At 55.6% G+C, this 22,006-nt stretch overlaps 1 protein-coding gene across 3 annotated transcripts in view; it reads left to right on the forward strand.

The window, feature by feature from the left end:
• RGS3 (regulator of G protein signaling 3) overlaps window positions 1–22,006 on the forward strand; it is a 117,800-nt gene that overhangs the window by 48,776 nt on the left and 47,018 nt on the right. For all 3 annotated transcript variants that reach the window (XM_046668459.1, XM_046668470.1, XM_046668477.1), the window contains 3 exons: window positions 673–784; window positions 6,826–6,869; window positions 12,719–12,841. In XM_046668459.1, the coding sequence (XP_046524415.1) occupies window positions 673–784; window positions 6,826–6,869; window positions 12,719–12,841 (279 nt within the window). The remainder of the gene's footprint in view (window positions 1–672; window positions 785–6,825; window positions 6,870–12,718; window positions 12,842–22,006) is intronic.

Here is a 22,006-nt window from a genome sequence, read left to right on the forward strand (position 1 = left end):
TGGAGCTAAGTAACTGGCTTTTTCTTGAACTGATTGCGCCTTATCGCAGTTAAAATTATCCGCAAGGAATTTGGTAATAATACCCACATTGCACAATGCTTCGATTGATAGTCTACAGGAGCTTGTGAAAGGCACCTGGGAGGAAGCCGGGCGGGGACTCGCCTGTTTGTAAAGATGAGAAAACCGAGGCGACGGGGCTCAGGGACTTAACCAGTTTTCATGGCTACTTACTGGGAGAGGAGCCTCCTGACTTCGGACTCCAAGCCCAGTGCTCTCTCAGCCAGACCTTTAGAGGACGATGCAAGCGAATGTGGGACATTCTGCAGCTCAAGGGTGGCTCTGAGCCAAGGGCGCTGGGCTGGGGATTCCAGGGGTGTTTGGCTAGAGAAGTGGGCCTGTGGGGTGTCAGGCCTGGAGAGGTGTGTTGAGGTCATCTGCCAGGGAACGTGAGGGTCCGTTCTGTTCTTTGTTTTTTCCTACTCTGAAGAGTGGAGATGTAGAAATCTGTAGGGCAAGGGGGCAGTTTCGACTGCAGACCAGTTTCTGCCCTTGGCTAAGTCTTGCCCTGTCTGCGATGATGAGGACTCCTTGCTCAGAGCCCCAGGGGAAGTGGTAGCTCCTGGTCTGTGGGACAGCTGAGCAGCTGGTCCTCTTTGCTCTCTCCTGACGCAGGTGACGCTGTTTGCCTATTCGGACCTGCTGCTCTTCACCAAGGAGGACGAGCCTGGCCGCTGCAACGTCCTGAGGAACCCGCTCTACCTGCAGAGCGTGAAGCTGCAGGAAGGTATGCACGAGCCCAAGGTGCCCGCATCCCCTCCCCGCTTGCCCCGAGGCCTGCTGCTCTGGGTCGCCTGGATGCTCAGGGTGGGTCCAGCCCTCTGGCCGCTGAGCCGCCAGTTATCAGTGGGGCATTTGAGCATGCGTGGTCAGGTCCTGCCCTGGGCTGGTGGACTCTCAGACATTGGCATTCCACTAGGCTGGCAAGCCTCCATGGACACCCTGAGCTTTGCTGGGAGGTTTCTGTTCCAGAGATGTTTCAGGGAGGTTATGGAGTGGAGTGGGAAGAGAGCTCTGGCCTCAGACAGACCTGTGTTCAAGTCTCGGCCCTGTCCCTCGCTACCTGTGTGACCTTAGGAAAGCTACTCAACCTCTCTGAGCCTGTTTCCTCATGTGTAAAGGTGATAGTATCTCAGAAGGTTGTTGTGAAGGTCAAATTAGGTCATCTATGCAAAGGTTCTGGCCCACACCAGGTGCCCAATAAATGCTGGTCGTCACCCTATTCACCACACATATCCGGGACAAGAGGCCGCTGCTCTCTCTCCGCTCGGCTGCATCCCCCAGGCCAGAGCCTGAGGAGGCTGGAGCACGGGGGGCTGTGGGCTGGCGAGCAGGAGCACGTGGGAGCGTGGAGTGACTGTCTACCCCAAACTTTCCATCGCGCCCTCCTCCCCTCGGGAACGGGAAGCCAGCTGGGAGTATCTGCTGAGCGGTTTGGTTTGGCGCCTGAGGTCCCCGCAGAGAGGGGCTCAATTTCCTCTCCCAGATTATGAAAACAACAACAGACCTGCTGGAGCAGGGGTGACAGGGGCAGGGAGGAAAATATTACCCGGCAAAAGAATTCTGTTTTGACGGGTTTTGCTCCAGGAAAACTTCCTGCCTGTTTGCAAACCCGGCCCGTGTGCTGGGCGCCCCTGTTGTTCCTCCTCCTTACAACCGGCCTCGTGAGAACCGCCACGCTCCCGCCCTGCAGGAAGTCACTTATGACTTCTCCTTCTTGGCCTCTGGCTTTCTCCTGCCCACTGACCAGGGTGGCCACTGGGGGGAAAAGGCAAGTCACCTTGCTGGGGGGGGGGGGGCGGCCCCTCCCTCGGGGCGGGCTTGGCCTGATCAAGGGCGGAGGTTGAGGAGCCGCCCTCTGCACAAGTTCAGCTCCGATGCTGGTGGTCCAGGGAGCTCCCCGGTGCCCGCCCGCCGCGGGAGTGGGGCAGGTGAGAGCTACAGCGACTCTGCCCTTGGCTTCCCTGCTGCCCTGCACCTCCCTCCCTCCACCCAGCCTCCCCTACATGCCCATTCTCCTGTCCCTCCCACCCCCTGCACGCTTACACACACACTCACACACACACCCTCAAACTGCGCAGTCCCTTCCTCTGTGGACCTGCCCGCCCCCCACTCAGGCATCTGGGACCCAGGCCCTTTGAGGGGTGCTGGGGGTGGTGCTCCGTAATACACGCTGACTGATTATAGAGCCACACTCTTATCTGTTGTGCTCATCCCTCGGGTCTGGGGCCGCAAGCCCAGGACCCTGGTCTGCTCAGCCTCCTGCTGAAAGGAGGGACTCAAACTGGCTGTGCTTTGAGAGGGTGTTGGGATGGGAGCGAAAGGGCCAGTGGAAGAGTAGGGGGTAGTTTCTGGGAGTTTGGGGTGACTGACATTGACTGGCCCTTTCCCTTTTGGGGCTTTAGTTTCTGTGGGTGGGGGCTTGAGTCAGCTCTTTGTGTTTTCTCCTGGCCCTGACATCCCCAGACACACCCTGAGGTTGCTGTGAGAAGCTGGACAGTGCCCGTATGTCCTGCTCCATCCCTCAGGGGAGCCTCCACCAAGAATGGGTTGGATGGTCCCCTCCTGGAGCCCCCAGACCCAAGGTTGGAAGTTAGAGGCAGGGTGTGCTCCACCTTCCACGGGGGGGTAGCTGGTCAGCGTGGGTGCTATGGGGCCTTGGGGTGCTGTGGAGAAACCTTCCAGATGCTGAGCCCATGTGAGCGACAGCCTTGTGCGGTCATGGCTTCCTTGGGCTGGAGACCACATCCTCTCCCTGCAGATGGCAGGCTGAGGGTGGCCAAGGCCAGTACTCCCCAGGGGAGATGGCCACCGCCATTAGAGCCTGTTTGTTGGCATGGGAGATGGGTGTGTGTATGTGTGTGCATGTGTGTGCCTGTCCTGGGCTTGCTGGGCAAATGGTTTGGTGCAGACAGATTGTCTTGCCCGTCTCCAGCAGTGGCAGTCAGCACACACGGTGAATGTGGCTCTCCAGGGAGGCTGGGCGCTGCTGGGAGCGAAGGAAATGGCTCAGGGACAGCAGGCACTCAAGGTGCATGTTCCATCGCCAAGATCTCTTCCCAGGCGTTGGCAGAGCCCGGGCTTCCTCCCCTGCCTCCCTCTGTGAGACAGGCTTGTGGGTCCTGGGGCTCACAGAAGTTCGGTGACCCCTCCTCCTGCAGCTGGAGTTGGAGCCACAGGACTCGGTGTTCTGTGTCCTGGTGCCCGACTTCCTGCCTGCCTCCTGGGTGCCCCCAGAGACCCGCTGAGGCAGCAAGGCCTGCGTGAGGCTTTTAAGAGAGGCATTTGGGGCCTCAGCTGGAGCTTCTGTTGTCCGAATGGTCTCTGATTAACATTACTCACAACTGCTGGGTTTCTAGTCTCTTTCAAATCAACTTGTGCGGAGAATTCAATGTGGGCAAAGAAGACGGTGGACAAGGAGCACAGCCAGCCTTTCCTGGGGGCTGGGGCTGGCGGGGGTCGTTCCCTGGCAGGGGGAGAATTTGCCCCACCCAGGGACCATAAACTCTGTCTGACACTTGTCTGAAGGCTCTGCTGGCCAAGTGTACTCCCAGGGTCTAGCAAAGGGCACAGAACGTCATGGGTGCCCAGTGACTGTTTGTTGAGTGAATGAATGAATGACTGAAAGGAGACCAGAAGCACTGCCTCAGCTCAGGGGGCTGCGAGGGCGCTCCTCCCCCTGGGCTCCCTGCTGGTGGCCACTTAAACCTTGCCTGCCCTCCTCCTGCCCAGCTTCCCCCAAGCTTCAGTGGGGCTGAGTGGCAGTGTAATGGGAACGGGCAGAGAGCGGGAGCTAACAATTGGGATATCTCCGGTCAGCCGGGGCCCATTGTGGTCTCTTCCTGCCGCTGCCGCCCACTGGCTTTGCTGCTCTTTGTGTTTCTGCCTCCCAGGCGGCCAGCATCCCGCCCACAGCATGTCTTCCTGACCTGCTTGGGTCTCTCAGGATGGCCTGGAAATGTCCAGCTGATTCTTGGGCTCTCCCTCCATGCTGGGGAGCAGGTGCCCAGCCTTGGAAACTCAGCTGCTTAGGTCCCAGCCGCTGGAATGCTTGGAGTTAAAGTTAGTCTGTAACCATCTTCTGAGCACATCCTCAGAGCCCACCTCAGTGCTGACCCCGAGGCGATGGCAGTGGAAGAGACGCATTCCCACTTCTGGGGCACATAGCTGGTGGAATGACTGATGAGTCAGCTGGTTGGGGGGCACAAGTGTGACAGAGTGGTCAGAACCCAGGCTTTGGAGGCAGGTGGTCCTGGGTTCAAATCTCAGCTCTGCCGCTTACTCGCTGTATGCCTCCTGTAAGTTGTTTTCCCTCCCTGGGCCTCAGTTTCTGCATCTGGAAAATGGACACAACAGCCCTCCTGGCGTGTCTCGCAGGATGCAGAGGGCTTAGAGAATGGTTGAGTTTGGGATCTCGGACCAGGCCTGACACGGCTCTGGGAAAATGACAGAGGGGTCAGACCCGGGTGTTGAAGCCATCTCTGGGCCCCACCCAGCCCATGACTGTGGATCCCCCCTTGTCCGGCCCACGCATTCCGTGGTGCAAAGCAAGCCCCACCCTGGGACCAAATTTCTCCTTGTTAAATTTTCAAATGGCTAAAGCAGTTGGAGTGTTGGATGGAAAACCCGAATGTGTGCTGCCTCACTGTTTCTTTTCCTTCGCAGTCGTCCCTGTTTCCACACTCTGGAAAGTCCAGAGCCCCATCTAATGTTCCAGGAAGGTTTCTGGTGGGGCTGAGGTCCTCTCCTGGGTCAGCCACCTTGCAGCCTGCTTTTCCGCAGCTGCAGCTCCTTCCCGGCACCGTTGGATTCTGAGGCTCGTTGTCCTTTTATGAGACTCTGAGCCATGCTGAGCACTGCCCCCGTTCTGTCCTTCCCTCAAAGTGCCACCAGCACAAGGCTGTGGTGTGGAGCCGATTCCAGTAATGGTTTGGGGTAATGTAGGAGGTGGGGGGTGTCACAGCACAGAAGAGCTGTCGAGGCAATCCATCAGCCATCCATTGCCATGGAGACTATGTCCTAGGCTACATTCCCCCAATCTCGGCCTCCTGTCTCCCTGAGGCACCCATCTCCTTGGCTTTCCCCTCCCTTCTAGAACCTTCTCTTCTCCCACTGCCAGCTTCTAAAACCCAAATTTCTGTTCTTTTCTTACATGGATCTTTTTGTTTCTCCCTTGGCACTAAGGTCTGCTTCTGGAAAGTCAAGGAAACGTCCCAGTGTGTTTTATTAAACAGAAGAAACCACCTCCCCTTGTCTCCACCCTCAGCAACACAAGGAACTGAAGAAGCTTTGAAATTAGAGGTTTCTTAAACATGATGGGTTTCTGAGCAGGGCTCCCTCCCTCCCGACCTGTCTCTAGGTGGGGAGAAGTAGAAGGATGTATTCTCAGTCCACGGCGAACCCCGTTTACTGATAGGCTATTTTTTTCTGGCTCTGGCTGGCACCCCGGGCCCTCGGGAGAGTTTTACCCAGAGAACTGCCCTTGTCCTTACTCCAAGGGGGCCTGGCCATCACCCACACGAGGGCCCTCACTCACTACTTTTCTTAGGCATAGGCTTGACCCACTGTCTCTGTTTTTCCTTTGCCACCTTTTCTTTGCAACACATTTTTATTTCTTTGACAATTTCTTTGCTTTGGCTGTGTGTGGAGGGATCTGCTTTGAGCCCAGTCCTGGGCCTGGTGTCTTACAGTGGCAGAGGGGCTGGGTAGGGCCTGCATGGTGGGTGTTTGAGAGGCAGGTATGGAGTGGGCCGAGTGTGGGCTCTGGAGCCAGGCTTCCCGGGCATAAATCTTGGTCCTTCCCCTTTCTGTCTGGGGCATGTTACCCAGCTCATTTGTGCCTCCGTTTTCTCCCATGAATCACGGTATGAGAACCCCTGTCTCATAGGGGTTGTTGTGAGGGTTGAGCTTACACGTGTAAAGCACTGGGCACAGTGGTGGCACGTGGCACTGTGACACTCTAAAGGTCCAGGGCACTTTAAGTGTTTGCTGTTAGACATGCTGTATGTCTGCTTCCCTCAAAAATGACAGCCTGCCCGGGGAGGTGCTGACCTGGTGGAAGATGACCAAGTCATCTTCCACTTTAGGGTAGGTATTCCATTAGCTCCTCTGCTGGAGGAGGGGACAGTTCCTCCCAGCTGCCTTCAGGGTGGAGAGGGCTTGGTGAATGATTGAGTTTGGGATTCTAGACCCAGGGTGAGGTGGCTCCAGGAAAACACAGCGAGGGGTTGGGCCTGGGCCGGGGAGCCATCTCTGGGCTCCACCCAGCCTGTGACTGGGAATTCCCTGCACAGCTCATGCATTCCTTAGCGGAAAACAAGGCCCACCCAGCAACTAAGTGGTTCCTTGTTGCATTTCAAAATGGCGAAGGCAGTTGGAGTATTGGATGGAAAACCCGAATGTGTGCTGCCTCCGTGTCCCTCACTGCAGGGAAGAAAGGAGGCAGCTTCTTGGGATGGAGGACAGCTCCCTGCACCTGGCTGCGTGATGCCTGGAGGGAGCTCCTGGCTACGTCTCAGGGGGCGAGATCTCAGCATTCCTTGGGCGAGGCTGACCTGTAGGGCCTTACCACGGGGCCTCCGCCTGGTTAGTTATAAAGTGAGCTTTGCTCCAGAGATTTCCCTGTCCCCTGTGCCTGCCTCTTTCTTCCTCTTTTTGCAGGAAATCCCACACACAGCCTTCTGGGCGAGACAGCTGGCTGTGCTGGAGCAAACTGTGGTGACTCTGTGGCCAGTTCTAATGGAAGTCTCACTTTTTGTTCCCTCCAAGGTTCTTCAGAAGACCTGAAATTCTGTGTGCTGTATCTGGCAGAGGTGAGTCCTTCTCTCTGTGACCTGGCACTGGAGGGAAGATGTTGGGCTGGGTTCTAGGCCAAGGTGCTGATCCCGCCTCCACACCATGTCATGCCCTGGTCCTGGGCAGGTCCAGAATGGCAGTGGCCTGCTCTGTAGACTGGGAACAGCCGTCCCTGCCCCTGTGTCTCTGGACATGAAAGTGTTGGAGGATCCCTCTCTTAGGACCTCCTGGTCTCCAGCACCCACAGGGTGATAGCGAGGCCGTGGCCTGACACCTGTCGATCACCCTGTTTATTTATTTGGTTCCCCTCGCTCTGTCTAGCACGTGCCTTGATCCTTGCACTCCTTGCACGAGCCTCTTTCTTCCTCTTTTTCTGGGAAGTACCACCCATGACCCCTCCTACAGGGTCTTGTCAGTGTTTTCAAACGGCCTGAGGGTAATTGTACCTTTACCTGGGCCAGATGACACAGGCTAAAGAAAACATCAGTTGTCTGTGATTGGTGTCCTGGTTACCTCAGTCTGATCAGAAGCTCGGATGGGCGGTGCTGGGCCTCTGCTGAGCAAAGTCGGGCCAACAACTTATTGCTTGATATGGTTTGCTAAATGCAATATCATCACCAGGGGTTTAATCAGAGAGGTCCTTGGTGATGAAAATTTGAGAACCAATGAGCTGTACAAATTCTTGTCGATTTTCAGCACATATTCTCTTCCCAACCTTGTGTCTCTGCCAATATGAGTAGGGGTGCTGTCTGTTCCAAGCAAGAATTCATTCGACCCATTCCTGCCCTCTGCTTCTGCTTAACTCTGCCCCACCAACAGTCCTGCACACCTGTCTTGTAGAAGTCTATACTGGCCATACTCTGTGGGTGGAGCATGGTCGACACTGGCTGGCCAAGAGGTGCACCCTTTTGAGAAGAACATGTGTGTTGTTTGTAATGGAAAATCATTCCTTCAGTTCCTGGCGCTTCAGAGCCGGCGGTGTTCAGTTCCACAGAACCAAGGGAGCAGTTTAGAAGCCGTGAGCCAGGGACAAGCCAGGGCATTGGCCCCTCCAGCCTCACCCCTCTGGGTGCTGAGTCTCTCTGGCAGGGCCTGAAGTGAGCCTCCAGGTTCTTTACCGCCAAGAGAGCTTCCTGCCAGGCTGGGTTTGTTTTTCCCAGAGAAAAGCACTTCGGCTCATTGGTTTCCAGGGAGCTGTGACTCCTAACCCTCCAAAGACTGATGAAGGGTGATCGATCTGTGGCCTCTTATTTCTGTAAAGTGCCAGGTGATCTGACCCCAGGGGCTGGGGGATTGAAGCTCACAGGCAGCCAGAAGTCTTTCTTTTCTCTCAATGGGCTGTTATTTACGAGAGGCGTGTCTGTAATGCGGGGAAGACAAGAGGCCTTCTTGCCTTGTAGCTGGGAACAGGATTGACCCAGTGGTTTTGGATCCCATGGAGAGCTCCGAACTCACATCTTGGTTGGAACTTCCAACAGTGGTTTCTTCATTACCCAATGTGCAGGTGGCCCCCGAGAAGAAACCAGGGCAGGGAGGGCAGGCTTGGAGAGGCTTTTCCACCGCACTGAGAAAGCCCCAAGGGCCCGGGTGGCAGCAGCTCTGAGTGTTCCCCAGCAGTAGGTCCTGGGTGAGATTGTCCTAAGCAGTCCTTGGCCCTGGGGTCTCTATACACCTGGACAAGTGTCCCTCAGCCCCTGCAAATCCATGGGACAGATGCAGCACACTACTGGCTGCACTGGGGGCCCTGGGGTCAAAGGGCATGTTGGCCGGGGGACCATTCTCTAAGTTAGAATCTGATCCTGGCTTCATTAAATTAAGAGTCTGTACTTTGGGGTTAGGAAGACCGAGATTTGAACCTTGGCTCTGCCATTTCCTGAGCGATCTGGGCTAGTCACATACTCATCTCTGAAACCAGGCTGATGCAGCCCACCTTGCAGGACTGTTGTAATGATTAAATGAGATTCAATAAGATACTGTATCCAAGGCACTTCGCACAGAGGCTGGCACACGGTGAGAGCCCCATGAATGGCAGCTCTTGTTACTGCCAGCTTCCTCACAGGGGGACAGCTTTTCATATTCATTTACTCTCCATTAGAGACATCACCAATGATTTATTGATCTTTTGAAAAGAAAGCAAAGAGGGAGATCTCACGTTCTTTGTAATGTACGGATGCAGTTGTACAAATGGGTCAGGATCCCAGGCTCTGGAGGAGGCGGAGGACAGACTTTGAATCTCTCCTCTCCTGAGACCTCCTGGGCTGCCGACTTCACCTCTCTGAGCCTTAGTCTTCTCATCTGAAACGTGGTAACAGCTGTGCCTTTCCTTCGCCCCCCCCCCCCATCTCATAGAGTAATTAGGAGAATCGGATTAAACGAGAGAATGTTTGTCAAAGCAAGTGAAGAAACTTAAATCGTAGCAGAAGAGGTTTTAGTATTTACAAAGATGGTATTAGTTCAGGAAAAGGAGATGAGGCAAGATGGGGGTTTTAAAGAGGCCAAGAGGACCTGGGGGTCTGGTGGGCCTGGGGATGCTCGTGTTTGAATGCAGAGGCCGGGGCGCAGGGCTGCTGCATCTGCATCTGTGCTTGACTAACCACCCTGTGGTCAGGAGGGCCTGCATCTGAGCGTGTTAAGGATGCCTTCAGGGCGGCTTCCAGACTTGACCCTGGAGGCCGGTATTGGGGGCACAGTGTGCACCAGTCTTGAAACCGATGAGCTGGCTCACACAGTGGACTGAGAGATGGTCCACATGCTGGGGCTGCCAGGCAGGCAATAGGGGCCCCTGATTTTGACAGATTGAGGCGGATGGGAATTCAGGCTCCCTGGAGGGAGCTGGCTCCTTGCTCTCTCTCCTGCCTGGGCCAGCCTCGAAAGCTCTAGAAGCACTTAGAGAGGGAGGCTTTGGAGCAAGGGTCTTCCCAAATTGGTGCCCATCCCAGACAGCCAGCCCTACCCCCAGGCCAGGCCTGGGTTCAGGTCTTTGGTGCTTCAAAAGCCTTCTGGGTCCTCGATCGTTGCAGGGCTCACAGCTTCACCCTTTCAGGGGCAAGGCCCAGCCCTGCACTCTACTGTCGATACAGGCGATGCGGTGGCCATCCTGAGTGCCATCCCTGCTTGCTGCCTTGCGAGATTGTGGGAAGAAGGATGAGGACACTGCTGTGAAGTACTGAGCACTGTGTGGGGCCTGGGGTGGTCGGTGGCTGTCTCAGCCCTTCGTTGGGAGAGGCCCGTTCAGCTTCAGTGGGGAAGTTTCTTTGCGCTTCTGGAGGAGGGGGCCACCGTCCTGGAGCTCAGAGCAGGGCACAGCTGTACAGAAGCTGCCAGTGAACTCTGCAGCTGCTCTGAGACCCACTGGCCGACAGACTTCTTCTGAAGGCTTTTGAACTCTGGTTGCTTCGAGGCCCAGTGTGCAAAGGGGAGCATTCCTGCCAGCCGGCGGTGCGGCTGCCTCCTAGGAGGCCTCCCAGGTTCTGGGGAAGAAATCACAGCAGGTGCTTCTCTGGGCCTCTGAGTCTGTCTTCTGCTGCTCACTGGCCATAAGCCCTCAGGGAGGCCCTTAGCTCTCTGAGCCTTGCTTTTTCCCTTCCATACAATGGGAGTAACAATCTGTGGCCTCTCTACCTGTTCACGGAATTGTCAAGATTCAAATGAGGTCACGGAGGAGAAAGTGCTTTTAAACGTTGATGGTTAGATACAAGAAATTATTATTAAGGCAGAATTCCTGCTTCAGAACAGAAAGAGAGGAGGAAAATGGGGCTCAGGGAGATTAAGAGATTTGCTGAAGCCCAAACAGCTGGGTAGAGGCAGGGCTGGGGGGCTCAGGCCAGGGCCAGCTTTGTGGAGCCATGGCTTTTCCAAGCTGGAAGGGGCCGTCGTCCGTGCCTCACGCCTCCCCTCGCAGGGGGAACATGATGAGACAGGTTGCAGAGGGCCCTCAGGTCAGCTCCTGCCCCACCTGGCTTCTCCCTAGGGAATCTCAGGGTCTTTTGCTGGGCGTGCCCTTCCCCTGCAGTGGGCTGGGGGTTCCGGTAAGTGGAAGAACCTGCTGGTAAGTGGTCGGATTGCCTTCCCACATCGGCCAGTTCCCTGAAGCCGGGGGTGGGGCCTTCTTCCCTCTCTCCTCTCTTGCTTTTAGGAAGATCAGCTTCTGAGCACTTTGAGACAGGAGAGGGATGGCTGGTATCTTGGGAACACTTAGCGTGGGAAGTGGCCTCGCCCTGGAGGGTGACATCCCTGAGGGTTGGGCTGGATGGCAGGGTAGAAAATGTCTCCAAATGCTCTTAGACAAGGCAGATAACCACCCCAGCTCAGAGCCTTTGCATTGGCTGTTCCTTCTGCCTGGAACAGTTTCTCCCAAGCACTTTCCTTGCTGGCTCCTTATTGTTCAGGCCTTTGCTCATTTGCTGGCCCCTTCAGAGGGGCCTTCTCTGCCCACCAGGCTCGAGTAGGACTTCTCCATTTTGGCCTTTTCACAGCTTGTAATTATATTGTTTAATTGTTGATCAGTTTATTGTCTCTGCCCCCAACCTGAGGGCCAGAGCTTGGTCTCTCTTCCTTCCCTCTTTACCCCAGGGCTTAGAACAGTCCCTGCCACACAGCAGGTGCTCAGTAATGTTATTAAGTGAATGAAGTCCGAGTGATAACAACAGTCGTTGCTGGTTTGAGGGAGGCCTCAGATGGTTGTCACTGCTCGCCCTCCCCACAGCTCTGAGAGGCACGTGCTGTCTTAGCATTCCCATTTTACAGACTTTCCTGAGGTCGCCAGCTAGGAAGTGGCAAAGCTGGGATTCAAACCAGGTCTGCCAACTGCAAAACAAGAAAGGACTGCATCGAAACATTGTCTTTTTCTCTGTTCCAAGCCATCCTGTCATGCTCTTAGCTCGCTGGCTGAGTTCATCTAATCGCAGCCCTGTGGGGTTATAATCAGATTCCAGCGGAGTCAGAAAGAGCTTGCAACCCCCTGATCAGAGTGTCCTGCAGTGGATGATAACCCTGGGCATGCTGTCCTGCCCCGCCCCCAGCACGTTCCGACTTCTTCGGCTGGCTCTCTGGGTCCCAGCAGCTCCCCCGTGCTTGTGCCAAAGCTGGCCTGGCTTTGACGTCATCCCAGAAGTCCCTCCAGGGAGCCAGAGCTTCCTGAGGCCATTATTTGCCAAGCACTGTGCTAGGCCCTGCTGAAAAAGGCCCTCCTAGAAGGAATTTCTAGTCTAGATGGGGAGACGAGACAGCAGCATTTAACAAGGGTAAATTGCAAGGCGAGATGTAAATGACAGCAGTGCTGGAGCCTGCTGTTGCTCTCAGTTGATCAGGCCCAGCTCACGTGCCAGGCAGGAGTGGGGTTGCAGAAGGCCGCACGGCTGTGTCCGCCAAAGACTTTCTTTCCAAAGGGATGCGAGTTTCTGTTTGAGTTCTGTTGGTATGTCTGTCCAGCCACCCATCTAGCCTTGGCCTCGTGATCAGATGGGGCACTGAGGTGGGGGAGGGGCATTCTGGGAGCCGGGGGAGGAGTCCTGGCTCCTCAAAGCATCAGAGGGCCAGAGACTTTGTGCTGCCTGTCCCTGGGGGTGACCTCACCATTTCTGTCCTGCGGCTCTCCACAGGCCTCCACTGTGTTGGGAACCACCGCCTCCCTCCCCTCCCCCAACCCGTGGGCACACGGCTCGCCAGCTGGCCCCTGAGCCAGCCTCCCTGCTCCTCTGGCTGCCTCGATGTCACTGGGGATTAGTGTGCATTTGTTGCTTTCAGCGGGCACTCCCCTCACTGCTGCAACCTCACCCTCTGGAGCCCAGGGATGGGCTTGGGCCCCGGAGCCCCCGAACCAGGGAGCAGGCCTGACTGTCCCTTTCTCTGTTTTCCCTGACGTCAGAAGGCAGAGTGCTTATTCACTTTGGAAGCACACTCGCAGGAGCAGAAGAAGAGAGTGTGCTGGTGCCTGTCGGAGAACATCGCTAAGCAGCAGCAGCTGTCGGCCTCGCCCCCGGAGAACAAGGTAAGGGCCTTGCCAGTGGCTGCAGCCCTGGCTGCCTGGCTTCCCCTCGGCCAGCCTGGACCCTTGAGTGTCCGGATTGAGTTTGGGACCATTCCGAGCTTAGGACTTGGATCTGGGCAATGAGCTTGGCCAGGAGGCCTGTGCTCAAATGTCTCTCCCCATTGGCCTCTCACTGGTCTGTTGAGTGGGTTCAGATTGCTCAGGTAGAGTGACAGAGCCAAACCGAGCGTGACCCATCGCTTCTCAGCTCTGTTCTGTGGTTTGCCTATGGCAAGGTGGAATTTGGGCTGGCCTGCCTGCTGCTGCCTGGCATGTGGTCCCCCTCTGCCATTGGGTAGGTCGTGCCCAGGGGCAGCACACTGGTGTTTAACACTGGCCCAAGGCACACGTAATTGAGAGGGACGTTTACAGAAGCTGTTCTAGTTCGACGCAGGCCACAGCCAAGTGGAGCCAAGTGGAGTTTGCTGGGGCCTCGGGGCTGGCCAGCTGGAGCATCAGTGAAGATTAGAGACTCCGGGCTGAGGCTGATCTGGGACAGGCGCCCCTCAACTTGTCCCGTGACTGTGAAGGGGAATAGGATGGGAGCTGGACCATGGTGCCAGCCACCAGGCAGAGCCGTAGTTCCCATTTGTGAGTCAGGTGCCATCTGTTGCTAAAAGTGTTGGCCATGTTTGGATTTGGTCTGGTTGGCTGCAGAAGGAGCGGAGGTAGCTGGACTGCTGGACGGGCGGGGCGCGGGGAGTGGATAAATGAAAGTGAGCGGCAGCCAGTAAGCTTGCTGGGCTTGTTGCTTCTCCCCGATGCATTCAGGCCTACTGTGCCATGGGCAGCAGGCGTGGGGACAGGCCTCATGAGGGCAGGAGGCGGGGCAGAGGTGGCTGGACAGCCTTTTCTGGGGGGACAGTGGGGGACGCAGCTCTCAGCTATTCCCTAAGGAAGGGAGAAAGACTCTGAGAATTATGTAATCTCTGACTTGAAAGTTATCTTGTTTCACACTAGCCAGGGGTGAGAATAACTCTGATGAGAGAGGACAGCGGGAAGAGCACGGACTTCCCAGTCACACTCTGCTGCCGACTGGCGATGTGACCTTGGGCAACTCACTGTACTACTGAATGCTTTGGTGTTTCCAGCTGGGGACAACAGTTCCTCCCCCAAAGGGTGGTTGTGAGAATTAAATGAGAGGCTGCATGTACAGTTGATAGCATGGAGCCTGGTGTGCAGCAGGCGCTCAGTCAACCACAGCTGTGGGGAGTCCACGGCTCCGGCGTCCACCCAGGCTGCTTATTGCTACGCTGGCTGGTTCCCCGCTGTCAGGTCCTTCTACTGAACAGAGACGTGTCCCGAGGCCCCAGGTCGGTCACAGTCAGAAACTAGGCCACTCCCTCTTCACTGGGGCAGCCCCTGGGATGTCGTGTGGCTGAACTCCCGTCCCTAGCTTTCTTGTCTTCGGACTTAGCTCCTCCTGGTCTGGGGGAAAGAGTTCTTTCTGCCTCAACTTCAGAGTTGGTGGGCTCTGGAGTGTGTTGGCAATAGCCTTCTCAAGGCCGTGGGGTCTCTCCCTCTTCCATCGGGAGGACAGTGTAAGAGACTGAAGGGAGGTTGGGTTTCTGAGACAGCCTCTGGTCCCTGCAGGGCTGCGGCCTGGGCTGGCTGACCCTGGAAGGGCCTAGGACTTTGGGGCCTGGCTTCAGGGCCACACCAAGGCTATATGGGCATGCCGGGCAGGCAACAGTTGGATGCCTCTTCAAATCAAGACTCCTTAAATGTGTGTTTAATGGAGAAGCTGTGTGTGGGTGGGAGAAGGGTGAACAGAAGGAGAGCCTGACCCCTGAGACAGCCTCAGCATCACCTCCTCGCCTGAGAACCGGGCCCAGCCCCAGCCTCACACACCCCATGTGGCCCGAGTGCCTCAGAAGGCAGTTATGCGACCAGCTTTTGTTAGGCGGGCTCCTTGGGGGTCTCACTGCCCAAGCTTCCCCACTCCACCAGACACACTTAAGGAATCTTAGCAACTTACTCCTTCTAGTCACTTGCAGAATGCTCCCTGAGAGAAGTTCCAGTAAATACAATTTTCTCCAGCCCCACGTAGCTCCAGGAGTGCTTTGGCAGTCTTAACAACTCGGCCCACGTGGCTGCGCAGCTGGTCACAGGTCATCCGCCGGTGCTCGGCTCCCTCAGGTCCTGGCCACCTCAGAGGTGACCAGGAACCTCCTTGCCAAAGGCTGGGCTACAGCCTTGCCGCTGGGGTTGCTGTCCTCCAGGGGAGAGAGAAGAAGGCAGGTGGAGCAGAGCGCCGACACAGGCTTCTTCTTGCTTTTCAAGCAAAAAGGGTCCTGCTTGACCAACTTGTTCGAGTCCTGACTGAGTAGTGTGCCTTTTTAAAGGCCTCTTCTTTGTTCTTCCTGTGAGGGCTCCGCCTTCTGCTGCGCCATGGAAATGCTGCCTAAGCCACTCCCCGCGCCCCCCGACTCAGATGCCTCTCTGGGGAAAGAGGGGTTTGCAAGGCAGCTCGCCAGACTTCCATGCCGCCCCTTCCCAGCCCTGTTCCTTCCAACAGCGTTCGCTGACACCTTGGAAGGGGCATTCTTCAGACAGCCTGAGGAATGCAAAGTTCTTTCCCAATTTGCGAAAAGTAAGGTGGTATGCCCTGAACATGAATGCTTCTTGGGAAGGACGGAGGGAATTGGAAGAAGGTGGATTCAGAGAACAACAGAGAGGCAGGTGGGCCACTACCTGCTGTGTGACCTTTGGCATCTGCTTCCCACTGTGGCCTCAGTGGTCCTGTCTGCACATTGGTCGGGTGGCTCTTTTTAGCTCTTCAAGCTGTGTGATTATCGTGAAAGCTGAGGGCCTGGGGTCATCCAGTCTTCACTAGGGCACTCTGTCCTGAAGGTTTCCGCATAACTTGACTGCCTGTGAAATCGGCCAGGGCTGTTCCCTCCAGGGGGGTGGGGGAACGGCAGGCACAGACTTTTCTGTCCGTGTCTGAGGTGCCTGTGGCCTGTGGGTTGCAGTGTGGGGCTCCAGCTGAGGCAGGGTGGACACAATGGCTGCATCCCTTCTCTGGGGTCTCCCAGGCCTTTCTCTGGCTCACTCTTAGCTGACCACGGCAGGCAGAAGGCTGCTCTGGGTGGGCGTGCATGCTCTCCCTCTTTCTGTAGAAATGACTGCCCACTTCCTCTCCTCTCCCAGCTTCCTTCTGCTCACCACCCCCTCTTCCTCATCAGAACTCTGCCCCCTCTCTTGCTTCGTCGTCTATCCCCGGAGGGAACCTATCTGTTTTCTTCTGCCTGGGATGACTTTTACTAAACTCCCTGCCCGGGGAGTGCTGATGCTTCTAATCAAGAACAGTTCTAATCAAGAACCTGTGGCCATTGAGATTCCAAGCGAGTGGGGACACACAGATACATATTATTTTAGTTATTCAATCAAGCATACATCATACATGCCTGCTCTGTGCCAGACACTAGTTCAGGTCCTTTGGGATCCCAGAGATGAATGACACCTGGTCCCTGTCCTTAGAGAATTCTCTTGTAATTGGACAGACATGGCAGGCACCAGCGTGGCAATCCAAACATTAAAGGCCATATCTGATGGGTCGTAAGAGTGGTCCAGGGCGGTCTTGGCTGCACATCCGTCATCCACTCGGTGAACCTCCCCTGAGCCCGCACTGCGGGCCTGGCCAATGGGAAGCCTTTGAGGAGAGTGGGCCCTCCATAGAGCTGTCAGGCATGAGGAGGGGGGCGTGGGGCAGCAGGTACTGCCTGTTCTCAGGGTGTGCCCTGGGCTTGATGCTGGGAACGCACGGATGGATCCGTCGCATTCTTTCCTTGGGAAATCACGGTCCGGTGGCAGAGGCAGAAATGCCAACCGATTGTTCAAAAATAACATAGCAAGTGATATGGGAGGTGTAAGTGCTTACCGCTCTGTGACCTCAGGTGACACACCGAGCCTTTCTGAGACTCAGGTTTTTCCTTTCAATAAAGTGGATGGATTAACAGGGTTCTCATGAGGACTAAACTCATGTAATGTGCTTAGCAAAGTGGTGCCCAAGAAGAACTCTGTGAGTTTTTGTTATTATTATTAAAGTTATGTCTGTATGGAAGATTCATCCAGTGGCCTTGTTGATTGAAGCTGAATGCTGCCACTCTGAGCACATGTGACAACTGCTCCATGTCCCTTCCTGGTAGCCACCTCACATATTCCAGGGCCCAGGCAGGGAAACTGAGGTCTCCTGGGTCTGCTCAGGCTGTAAGACTTTTCCCAAATGGGACCCCAAGGTGCATGCCACCTTGTCATCTCCGTTGGGGCAGCCAGAGACGGGCCCGGAGATGCCAGGTCTGTCTGAGCACCTTAGGAAGGAGCAGGGGCAGGTCCTGGAGTCAGGCAGCCCTGGCCTGAGTGGACAGCAAGCTAATTCCAGTTCTGTCTGGTTCCACAGAAACTCCACCCTTACGGCCCTCTCCAGCAGGAGATGGGGCCGGCCAGCTCAACCAATGCTACCCAGGATAGAAGCTTTACCTCATCAGGACAGACTCTGATTGGCTGAGCAAACCCAAGGGCCGGACTCTGCTTCTGGCAACTTAACCCTTTCTTGGGCATCCCCTACCACACAGTAACCTCACCTCAACTGGACCCAAAATGGAGGACCAAGATGGTGGGCCTAGGGTCCCCTGAAGGGAGTGACCCCACGAGTGTGTGTGCACTGGCATCAGAAGGACCACGGTGGTGTGAGAGGCCCTGTGGACACGTGCAGACTGGCATCAGAAAGCCCCAAATGGAGAAGACTCAGAAGCTTATTCGCTACAAGGAAGAAGGAGGTGGAGTAGCATCTGGATGTCCAGTGGCTCCAGCACCTGCCTTGGGGGCAGCAGGAGAGGCTGGGAGAGGTCAGCCCGATGGAAAACAATACCGTGATCCTCTGCCACCAGAAGACATCTCCACCTGTTCACCGCGTTCCTCTGTACTCATTTGTTCATTCCTTCACTCAACGGATATTTTGGGGGCACCTACTTTATGCCCGGCTCTGTGCTAGGAGCTGAGGATACCGAAGAGAATGAGGTGGATGTAGTCTCTGCTCTTACCAAGATTTCAAAACATTAGCACCAACACACACACGTAATTACAAACTGTGATAATTTATGGAGGAGAAGAACAGATTCCTTTAAGAGAGACTATTATTTAGATTGTAGTGTGGGGGGGTTGGGCAGGGGAGGAGCATAACTTTAAAGCTGAGACCTGCAGGCCAGAAAGGAGGTAGCCTGTCAGGGACTTAAGAATGCTTCAGGCAGATGGAACAGCCTGTGGACAGGACCTGGGATGGGAAGGAGCTTGGCGTGCTGGAGGCACGGAGCCAGGCCAGCGTGGCTGGAGCTCAGCGAGGAGGCGAATGGCGGGTGGCAGCTAGCTCATGCAGGGCTGTGGGGGTGACTGCTCTGTTGATTTCATTCTAGATACAGTGGGCAGCCATTGAAGGCTTTTGAGAAAGGGAGTCACAGAGTCTCAGGTACCTTTCTAGAAGATGAGCGAGTGCAAGGAGGGGCCCAAGTGGGTGTGAGGAGATCAGTCAGGGGGTCCCTTCAGTCTTCCAGTGATGGGGGGGGGTATGTGAATGCCCAGACCCTGGGATGTGGCAGAGGCTCTGGAATGAGAAGAGATCATTTCCCCTCCCTCCACCTGACCCCCGCAACCCTCCACTGCATCTGGCTCTCTCAGTAGATGCGAATGAGGACCAGGGCCTTCCGCATAGAGCCCCTCCTGGCCAGGCCTGGGTAGGGCCCAGCGCAGAGTTCTAGGAATGTCCCTGGGAGTCGGGAGCAGTGGGCGCTTCACGTGGCCAAGGTGAGGAAAGTCCCAGCCCCCAGGCGTCAGCAGGGCTGCCGGTGCTGTCCCTCCATGCTCCTGTGCTGAAGGGTGTGATGGGAAGCCGGCGCTCAGCCCTCTGGAAACTCACTTGGTTTGCTCTCTGCAGAGCTCCAGGGTCAGGGACCGGGGTGAGGTGTGGCTCAGCCACCGCTCCAGGGTCAGGGACCGGGGTGAGGTGTGGCTCAGCCACCCTAGTGGAGACAGTCCTGCCACAAGGCTGAAGAGAGACCTGCCCAGGGGACAGTGATTAGAGCTCAGCCTGCTCCCTGCCTGCAGCTGGAGTCCAGGGTCGGGCAGCTCTCACACCCTCCTCTAACTGCCAGGACTTAGAGGGCCACAGGGCAGAGCGACAGCTCACACACAAAGGGTATGTATAGCATCAGGGTCAGAGACGCCCGACAGATGCTCAGGCCAGAGAAGCCCTGCACCTTGGGCACTCTCTGTGCTGTGTCCTGCAACATTTTCAGGGTCTTTAGAGAGGGGTCTTGTGCCCTGCTGAGTCTGCTCAGCTGCTGTGGCCGCTTGAAACCCAGGAAGAGTGGCTCAGAAGAGAATTTGTCCCTCGCCTCCCACTTGTCCTCCTCCCAGCCTAGGAAAGATCAGGCGTGTCGCATCAGCAGGCTAACGGGATGGGACGTATCTTCTGTGACCAGGCCCATGTCCTTGCCCAGCTGGGGAATAAACTCAGCCTGCCGTGGGACAAGTGAGACACAGAGTCTGTCAGCTAGAACTCAGCCGCAGGGGTAATTCTGAGGCTGAGCAGCTGGGTCTGCACTGGCAGCAAGCCGCACTTTGATTTCATTTGATTCCCTTACAAAATGACATTAAGGGGGATGTGAGGCACTGCAGAATCGCCTGGCTGGGAAGGCAGCAAGCTGGTCTCTCTGGGACCTGGTGACCGACCTCTGTTCACCAGACGGGTGCAGAGGACAGGAGCTCTGGCCACAGGGAAACGGGGAATCTGAATGCAGCACCCAGCCCTCAGGATGGGCCTTTCCTCCCAGCTGGTCCCCATAAGCTGCTGAGTAGAGCGGATGCTCGCGTCGGGGTCCTAGGCCCGGCTGGCTGTTGGAGAAGCAGGCCCTGGCCAGCCGTCCCCGTGGCTGTGGTGAGCCCCAGCACCATTACTGCCACCTCTCAAATCAATGAAACAATTCATCTGCTTCATGGGCTCAAGAAGATGAAATGGGACCGTGTGGCCACTGCTCTTCAGCATCGCAGTCCATCCCAGCCGTTCAGGATGATGAACAAGCTATCGAAATTGCACTTGAGAGTCATAATCACGGGAAACATGGCCGAGCCCCGCCTTCCACATAAATCACGCTGAGAAGCACACACAATGGTCTCTTTCCTGAAGGGCCAATTGTCTTGGTTTGGTGTCCCGGGGCCTAGGAGCTGGGAGGATGGGAGCACAACCATGTATTGTTAAAAAGGCCATCTGTGTGATTTGAATACAAAGTGACCCTTTTAGTCCCCCGCACACCCTCTGATCCCGTCTCATGTTTTCTTATGTCTCAGGCTCTGGGTGTTTGGAAACTCTTGGTCTCTTCTGTAAGTGGGCACGCCCAGGTCTATGCTGGCCTGGGTCTTTTGGCCCTCTGGGAGTTGGGACCTGTTGGAAATAATGATGACATTTATTTATGTACATCTTGTTTTTTAGTCCTTATTTTTAATAGTCCTAAATTCGGCCACCAAAGCCCTTATTTCACCCACACGACACCAAGAGGTTTCTGCACAGTGAAGGCACAGGCAATTTCAGTGGGGCGGGGTGCCCCATGGTGAGAACATGGGCTCTGGAGAGGGCAGCTGGGGTCCCAGGCCTTTTCTCCCCTAGCCCTCCCCACAGCCTTGTTTTACAGATGAAAGGGACTAAGCTTCAGAGAAGTTAAATGATTTATCCAAGGTCACACAGCTGGTAAGAGACCCAGCTAGTTCTCAAGCCAAAGCTTCCAGCCTAATCTGCTGCTCTTTCCAGATGCAAAGGTTTGCCTTTTAGGGTTGGAAGTAAGAGAAGTCAGTCATCTCCAGGAAGAGGCAGTGGGAGGAGATCCTGCAGGTGGGAGTTGTGGCCCTTTAAGCTCCAGAGGGAATGCTTCAGGACAAACAAAATGAGATCCCTTCTTCTCCACATAGTGGAACCTCCAGAGGCCATAACCCTAAGGGGTGGCCCAGGCTGAAAACCACAGTCGCTTCGCACAAGATTTGAAAAGTCTGACATGAGAGATGAGGCGGAGCTCCTTAAGACTTCCTCTCGGGCATGGGACAGTCGGGTCCGCCCCGCCCCTTTTGAGTCTGGCGTTTAAGAGAATCAGCAGACACCGTCTTAGGGTCTGCGGCAGCAATGGAACCGTGGCCAAAGGCAGGAAGGGGTAGCTTCAGGTTCAGGCCCCGGTGCGCTGAGCATGAGGACCCGAAGGAGGCCTTTGACCTCTGCCCTGTCGAGGGCGGGGAGAGAGCCTGCTCGGGTTCTAGGCCCAGAGTTTTTTAATTGACTGGTTTCAGGTCTCAACCCTAAGTAGCGGAATCAGCTGGACTGGGTTTCAGATATCTTCCCAAAGAAGCAGACTCTTTTCCCTAAAAAGCTCAGCTGTTCTCCAGCCCCTTCAGCTCCCCCCTGCTCTCCTTGCGCCAGCCTGGCTGTGGATAGACTGCCTTCTTTGCCTTCTTGTTCGTGGCCTCGGCTATCTTGCTATTTTTTTAGCTCTTAAGACAGCACAACCTTACTCTCTATCCTGTCTTGACCTTATCTTCCTTTGAGCCTTTCTCTGAATAGGGCCACCGTCCTCCAAATTGTTCCCAGATCTTTGGTTTAAGGGTGGAATAATGACAACACTGGGTAATTTGGTGAGCACGTATGCTGTCAGCCTGGCATGGTGCAAGCTTTTTACCCACTTGTCTCTTGAATCCTCATGAGGGTCATTAGCCCTGTTACACACTTACTCTCCTTATACCCAACTGATAGACGAAGACGCTGAGTCTTAGAGAAGTTGAGAAACTTGGCCAAGGTCACATAGCTAATGGGTGGCTAAGATGGGAACCCGGGTGGCCCAGCTCCAGAGCACCTGCCTTTGATTGCTCTGCTCTAATGCTTTCTAGCAGTCACAGACCATCCAAGCTGGGAGGGGACAGGGAGGCTGAGCAGTCACGTGCCTGCTTCAAGACCACGGTGGGAGGGCATTGCTTCAGGATAAAACCCTGGTCTTGGTTTGGCTCTCAAGGCTTTCTCTGGTTGCCCTGCTCTCCAGCTTTGCGCCCACGGCCTGGTCACACTGGATTCTTATTTCACACTGGCACATTCAC

This window comes from Equus quagga, chromosome 1 (genome assembly GCF_021613505.1).
Source record: "Equus quagga isolate Etosha38 chromosome 1, UCLA_HA_Equagga_1.0, whole genome shotgun sequence".
Classification (NCBI taxonomy): Eukaryota; Metazoa; Chordata; class Mammalia; order Perissodactyla; family Equidae; genus Equus; species Equus quagga.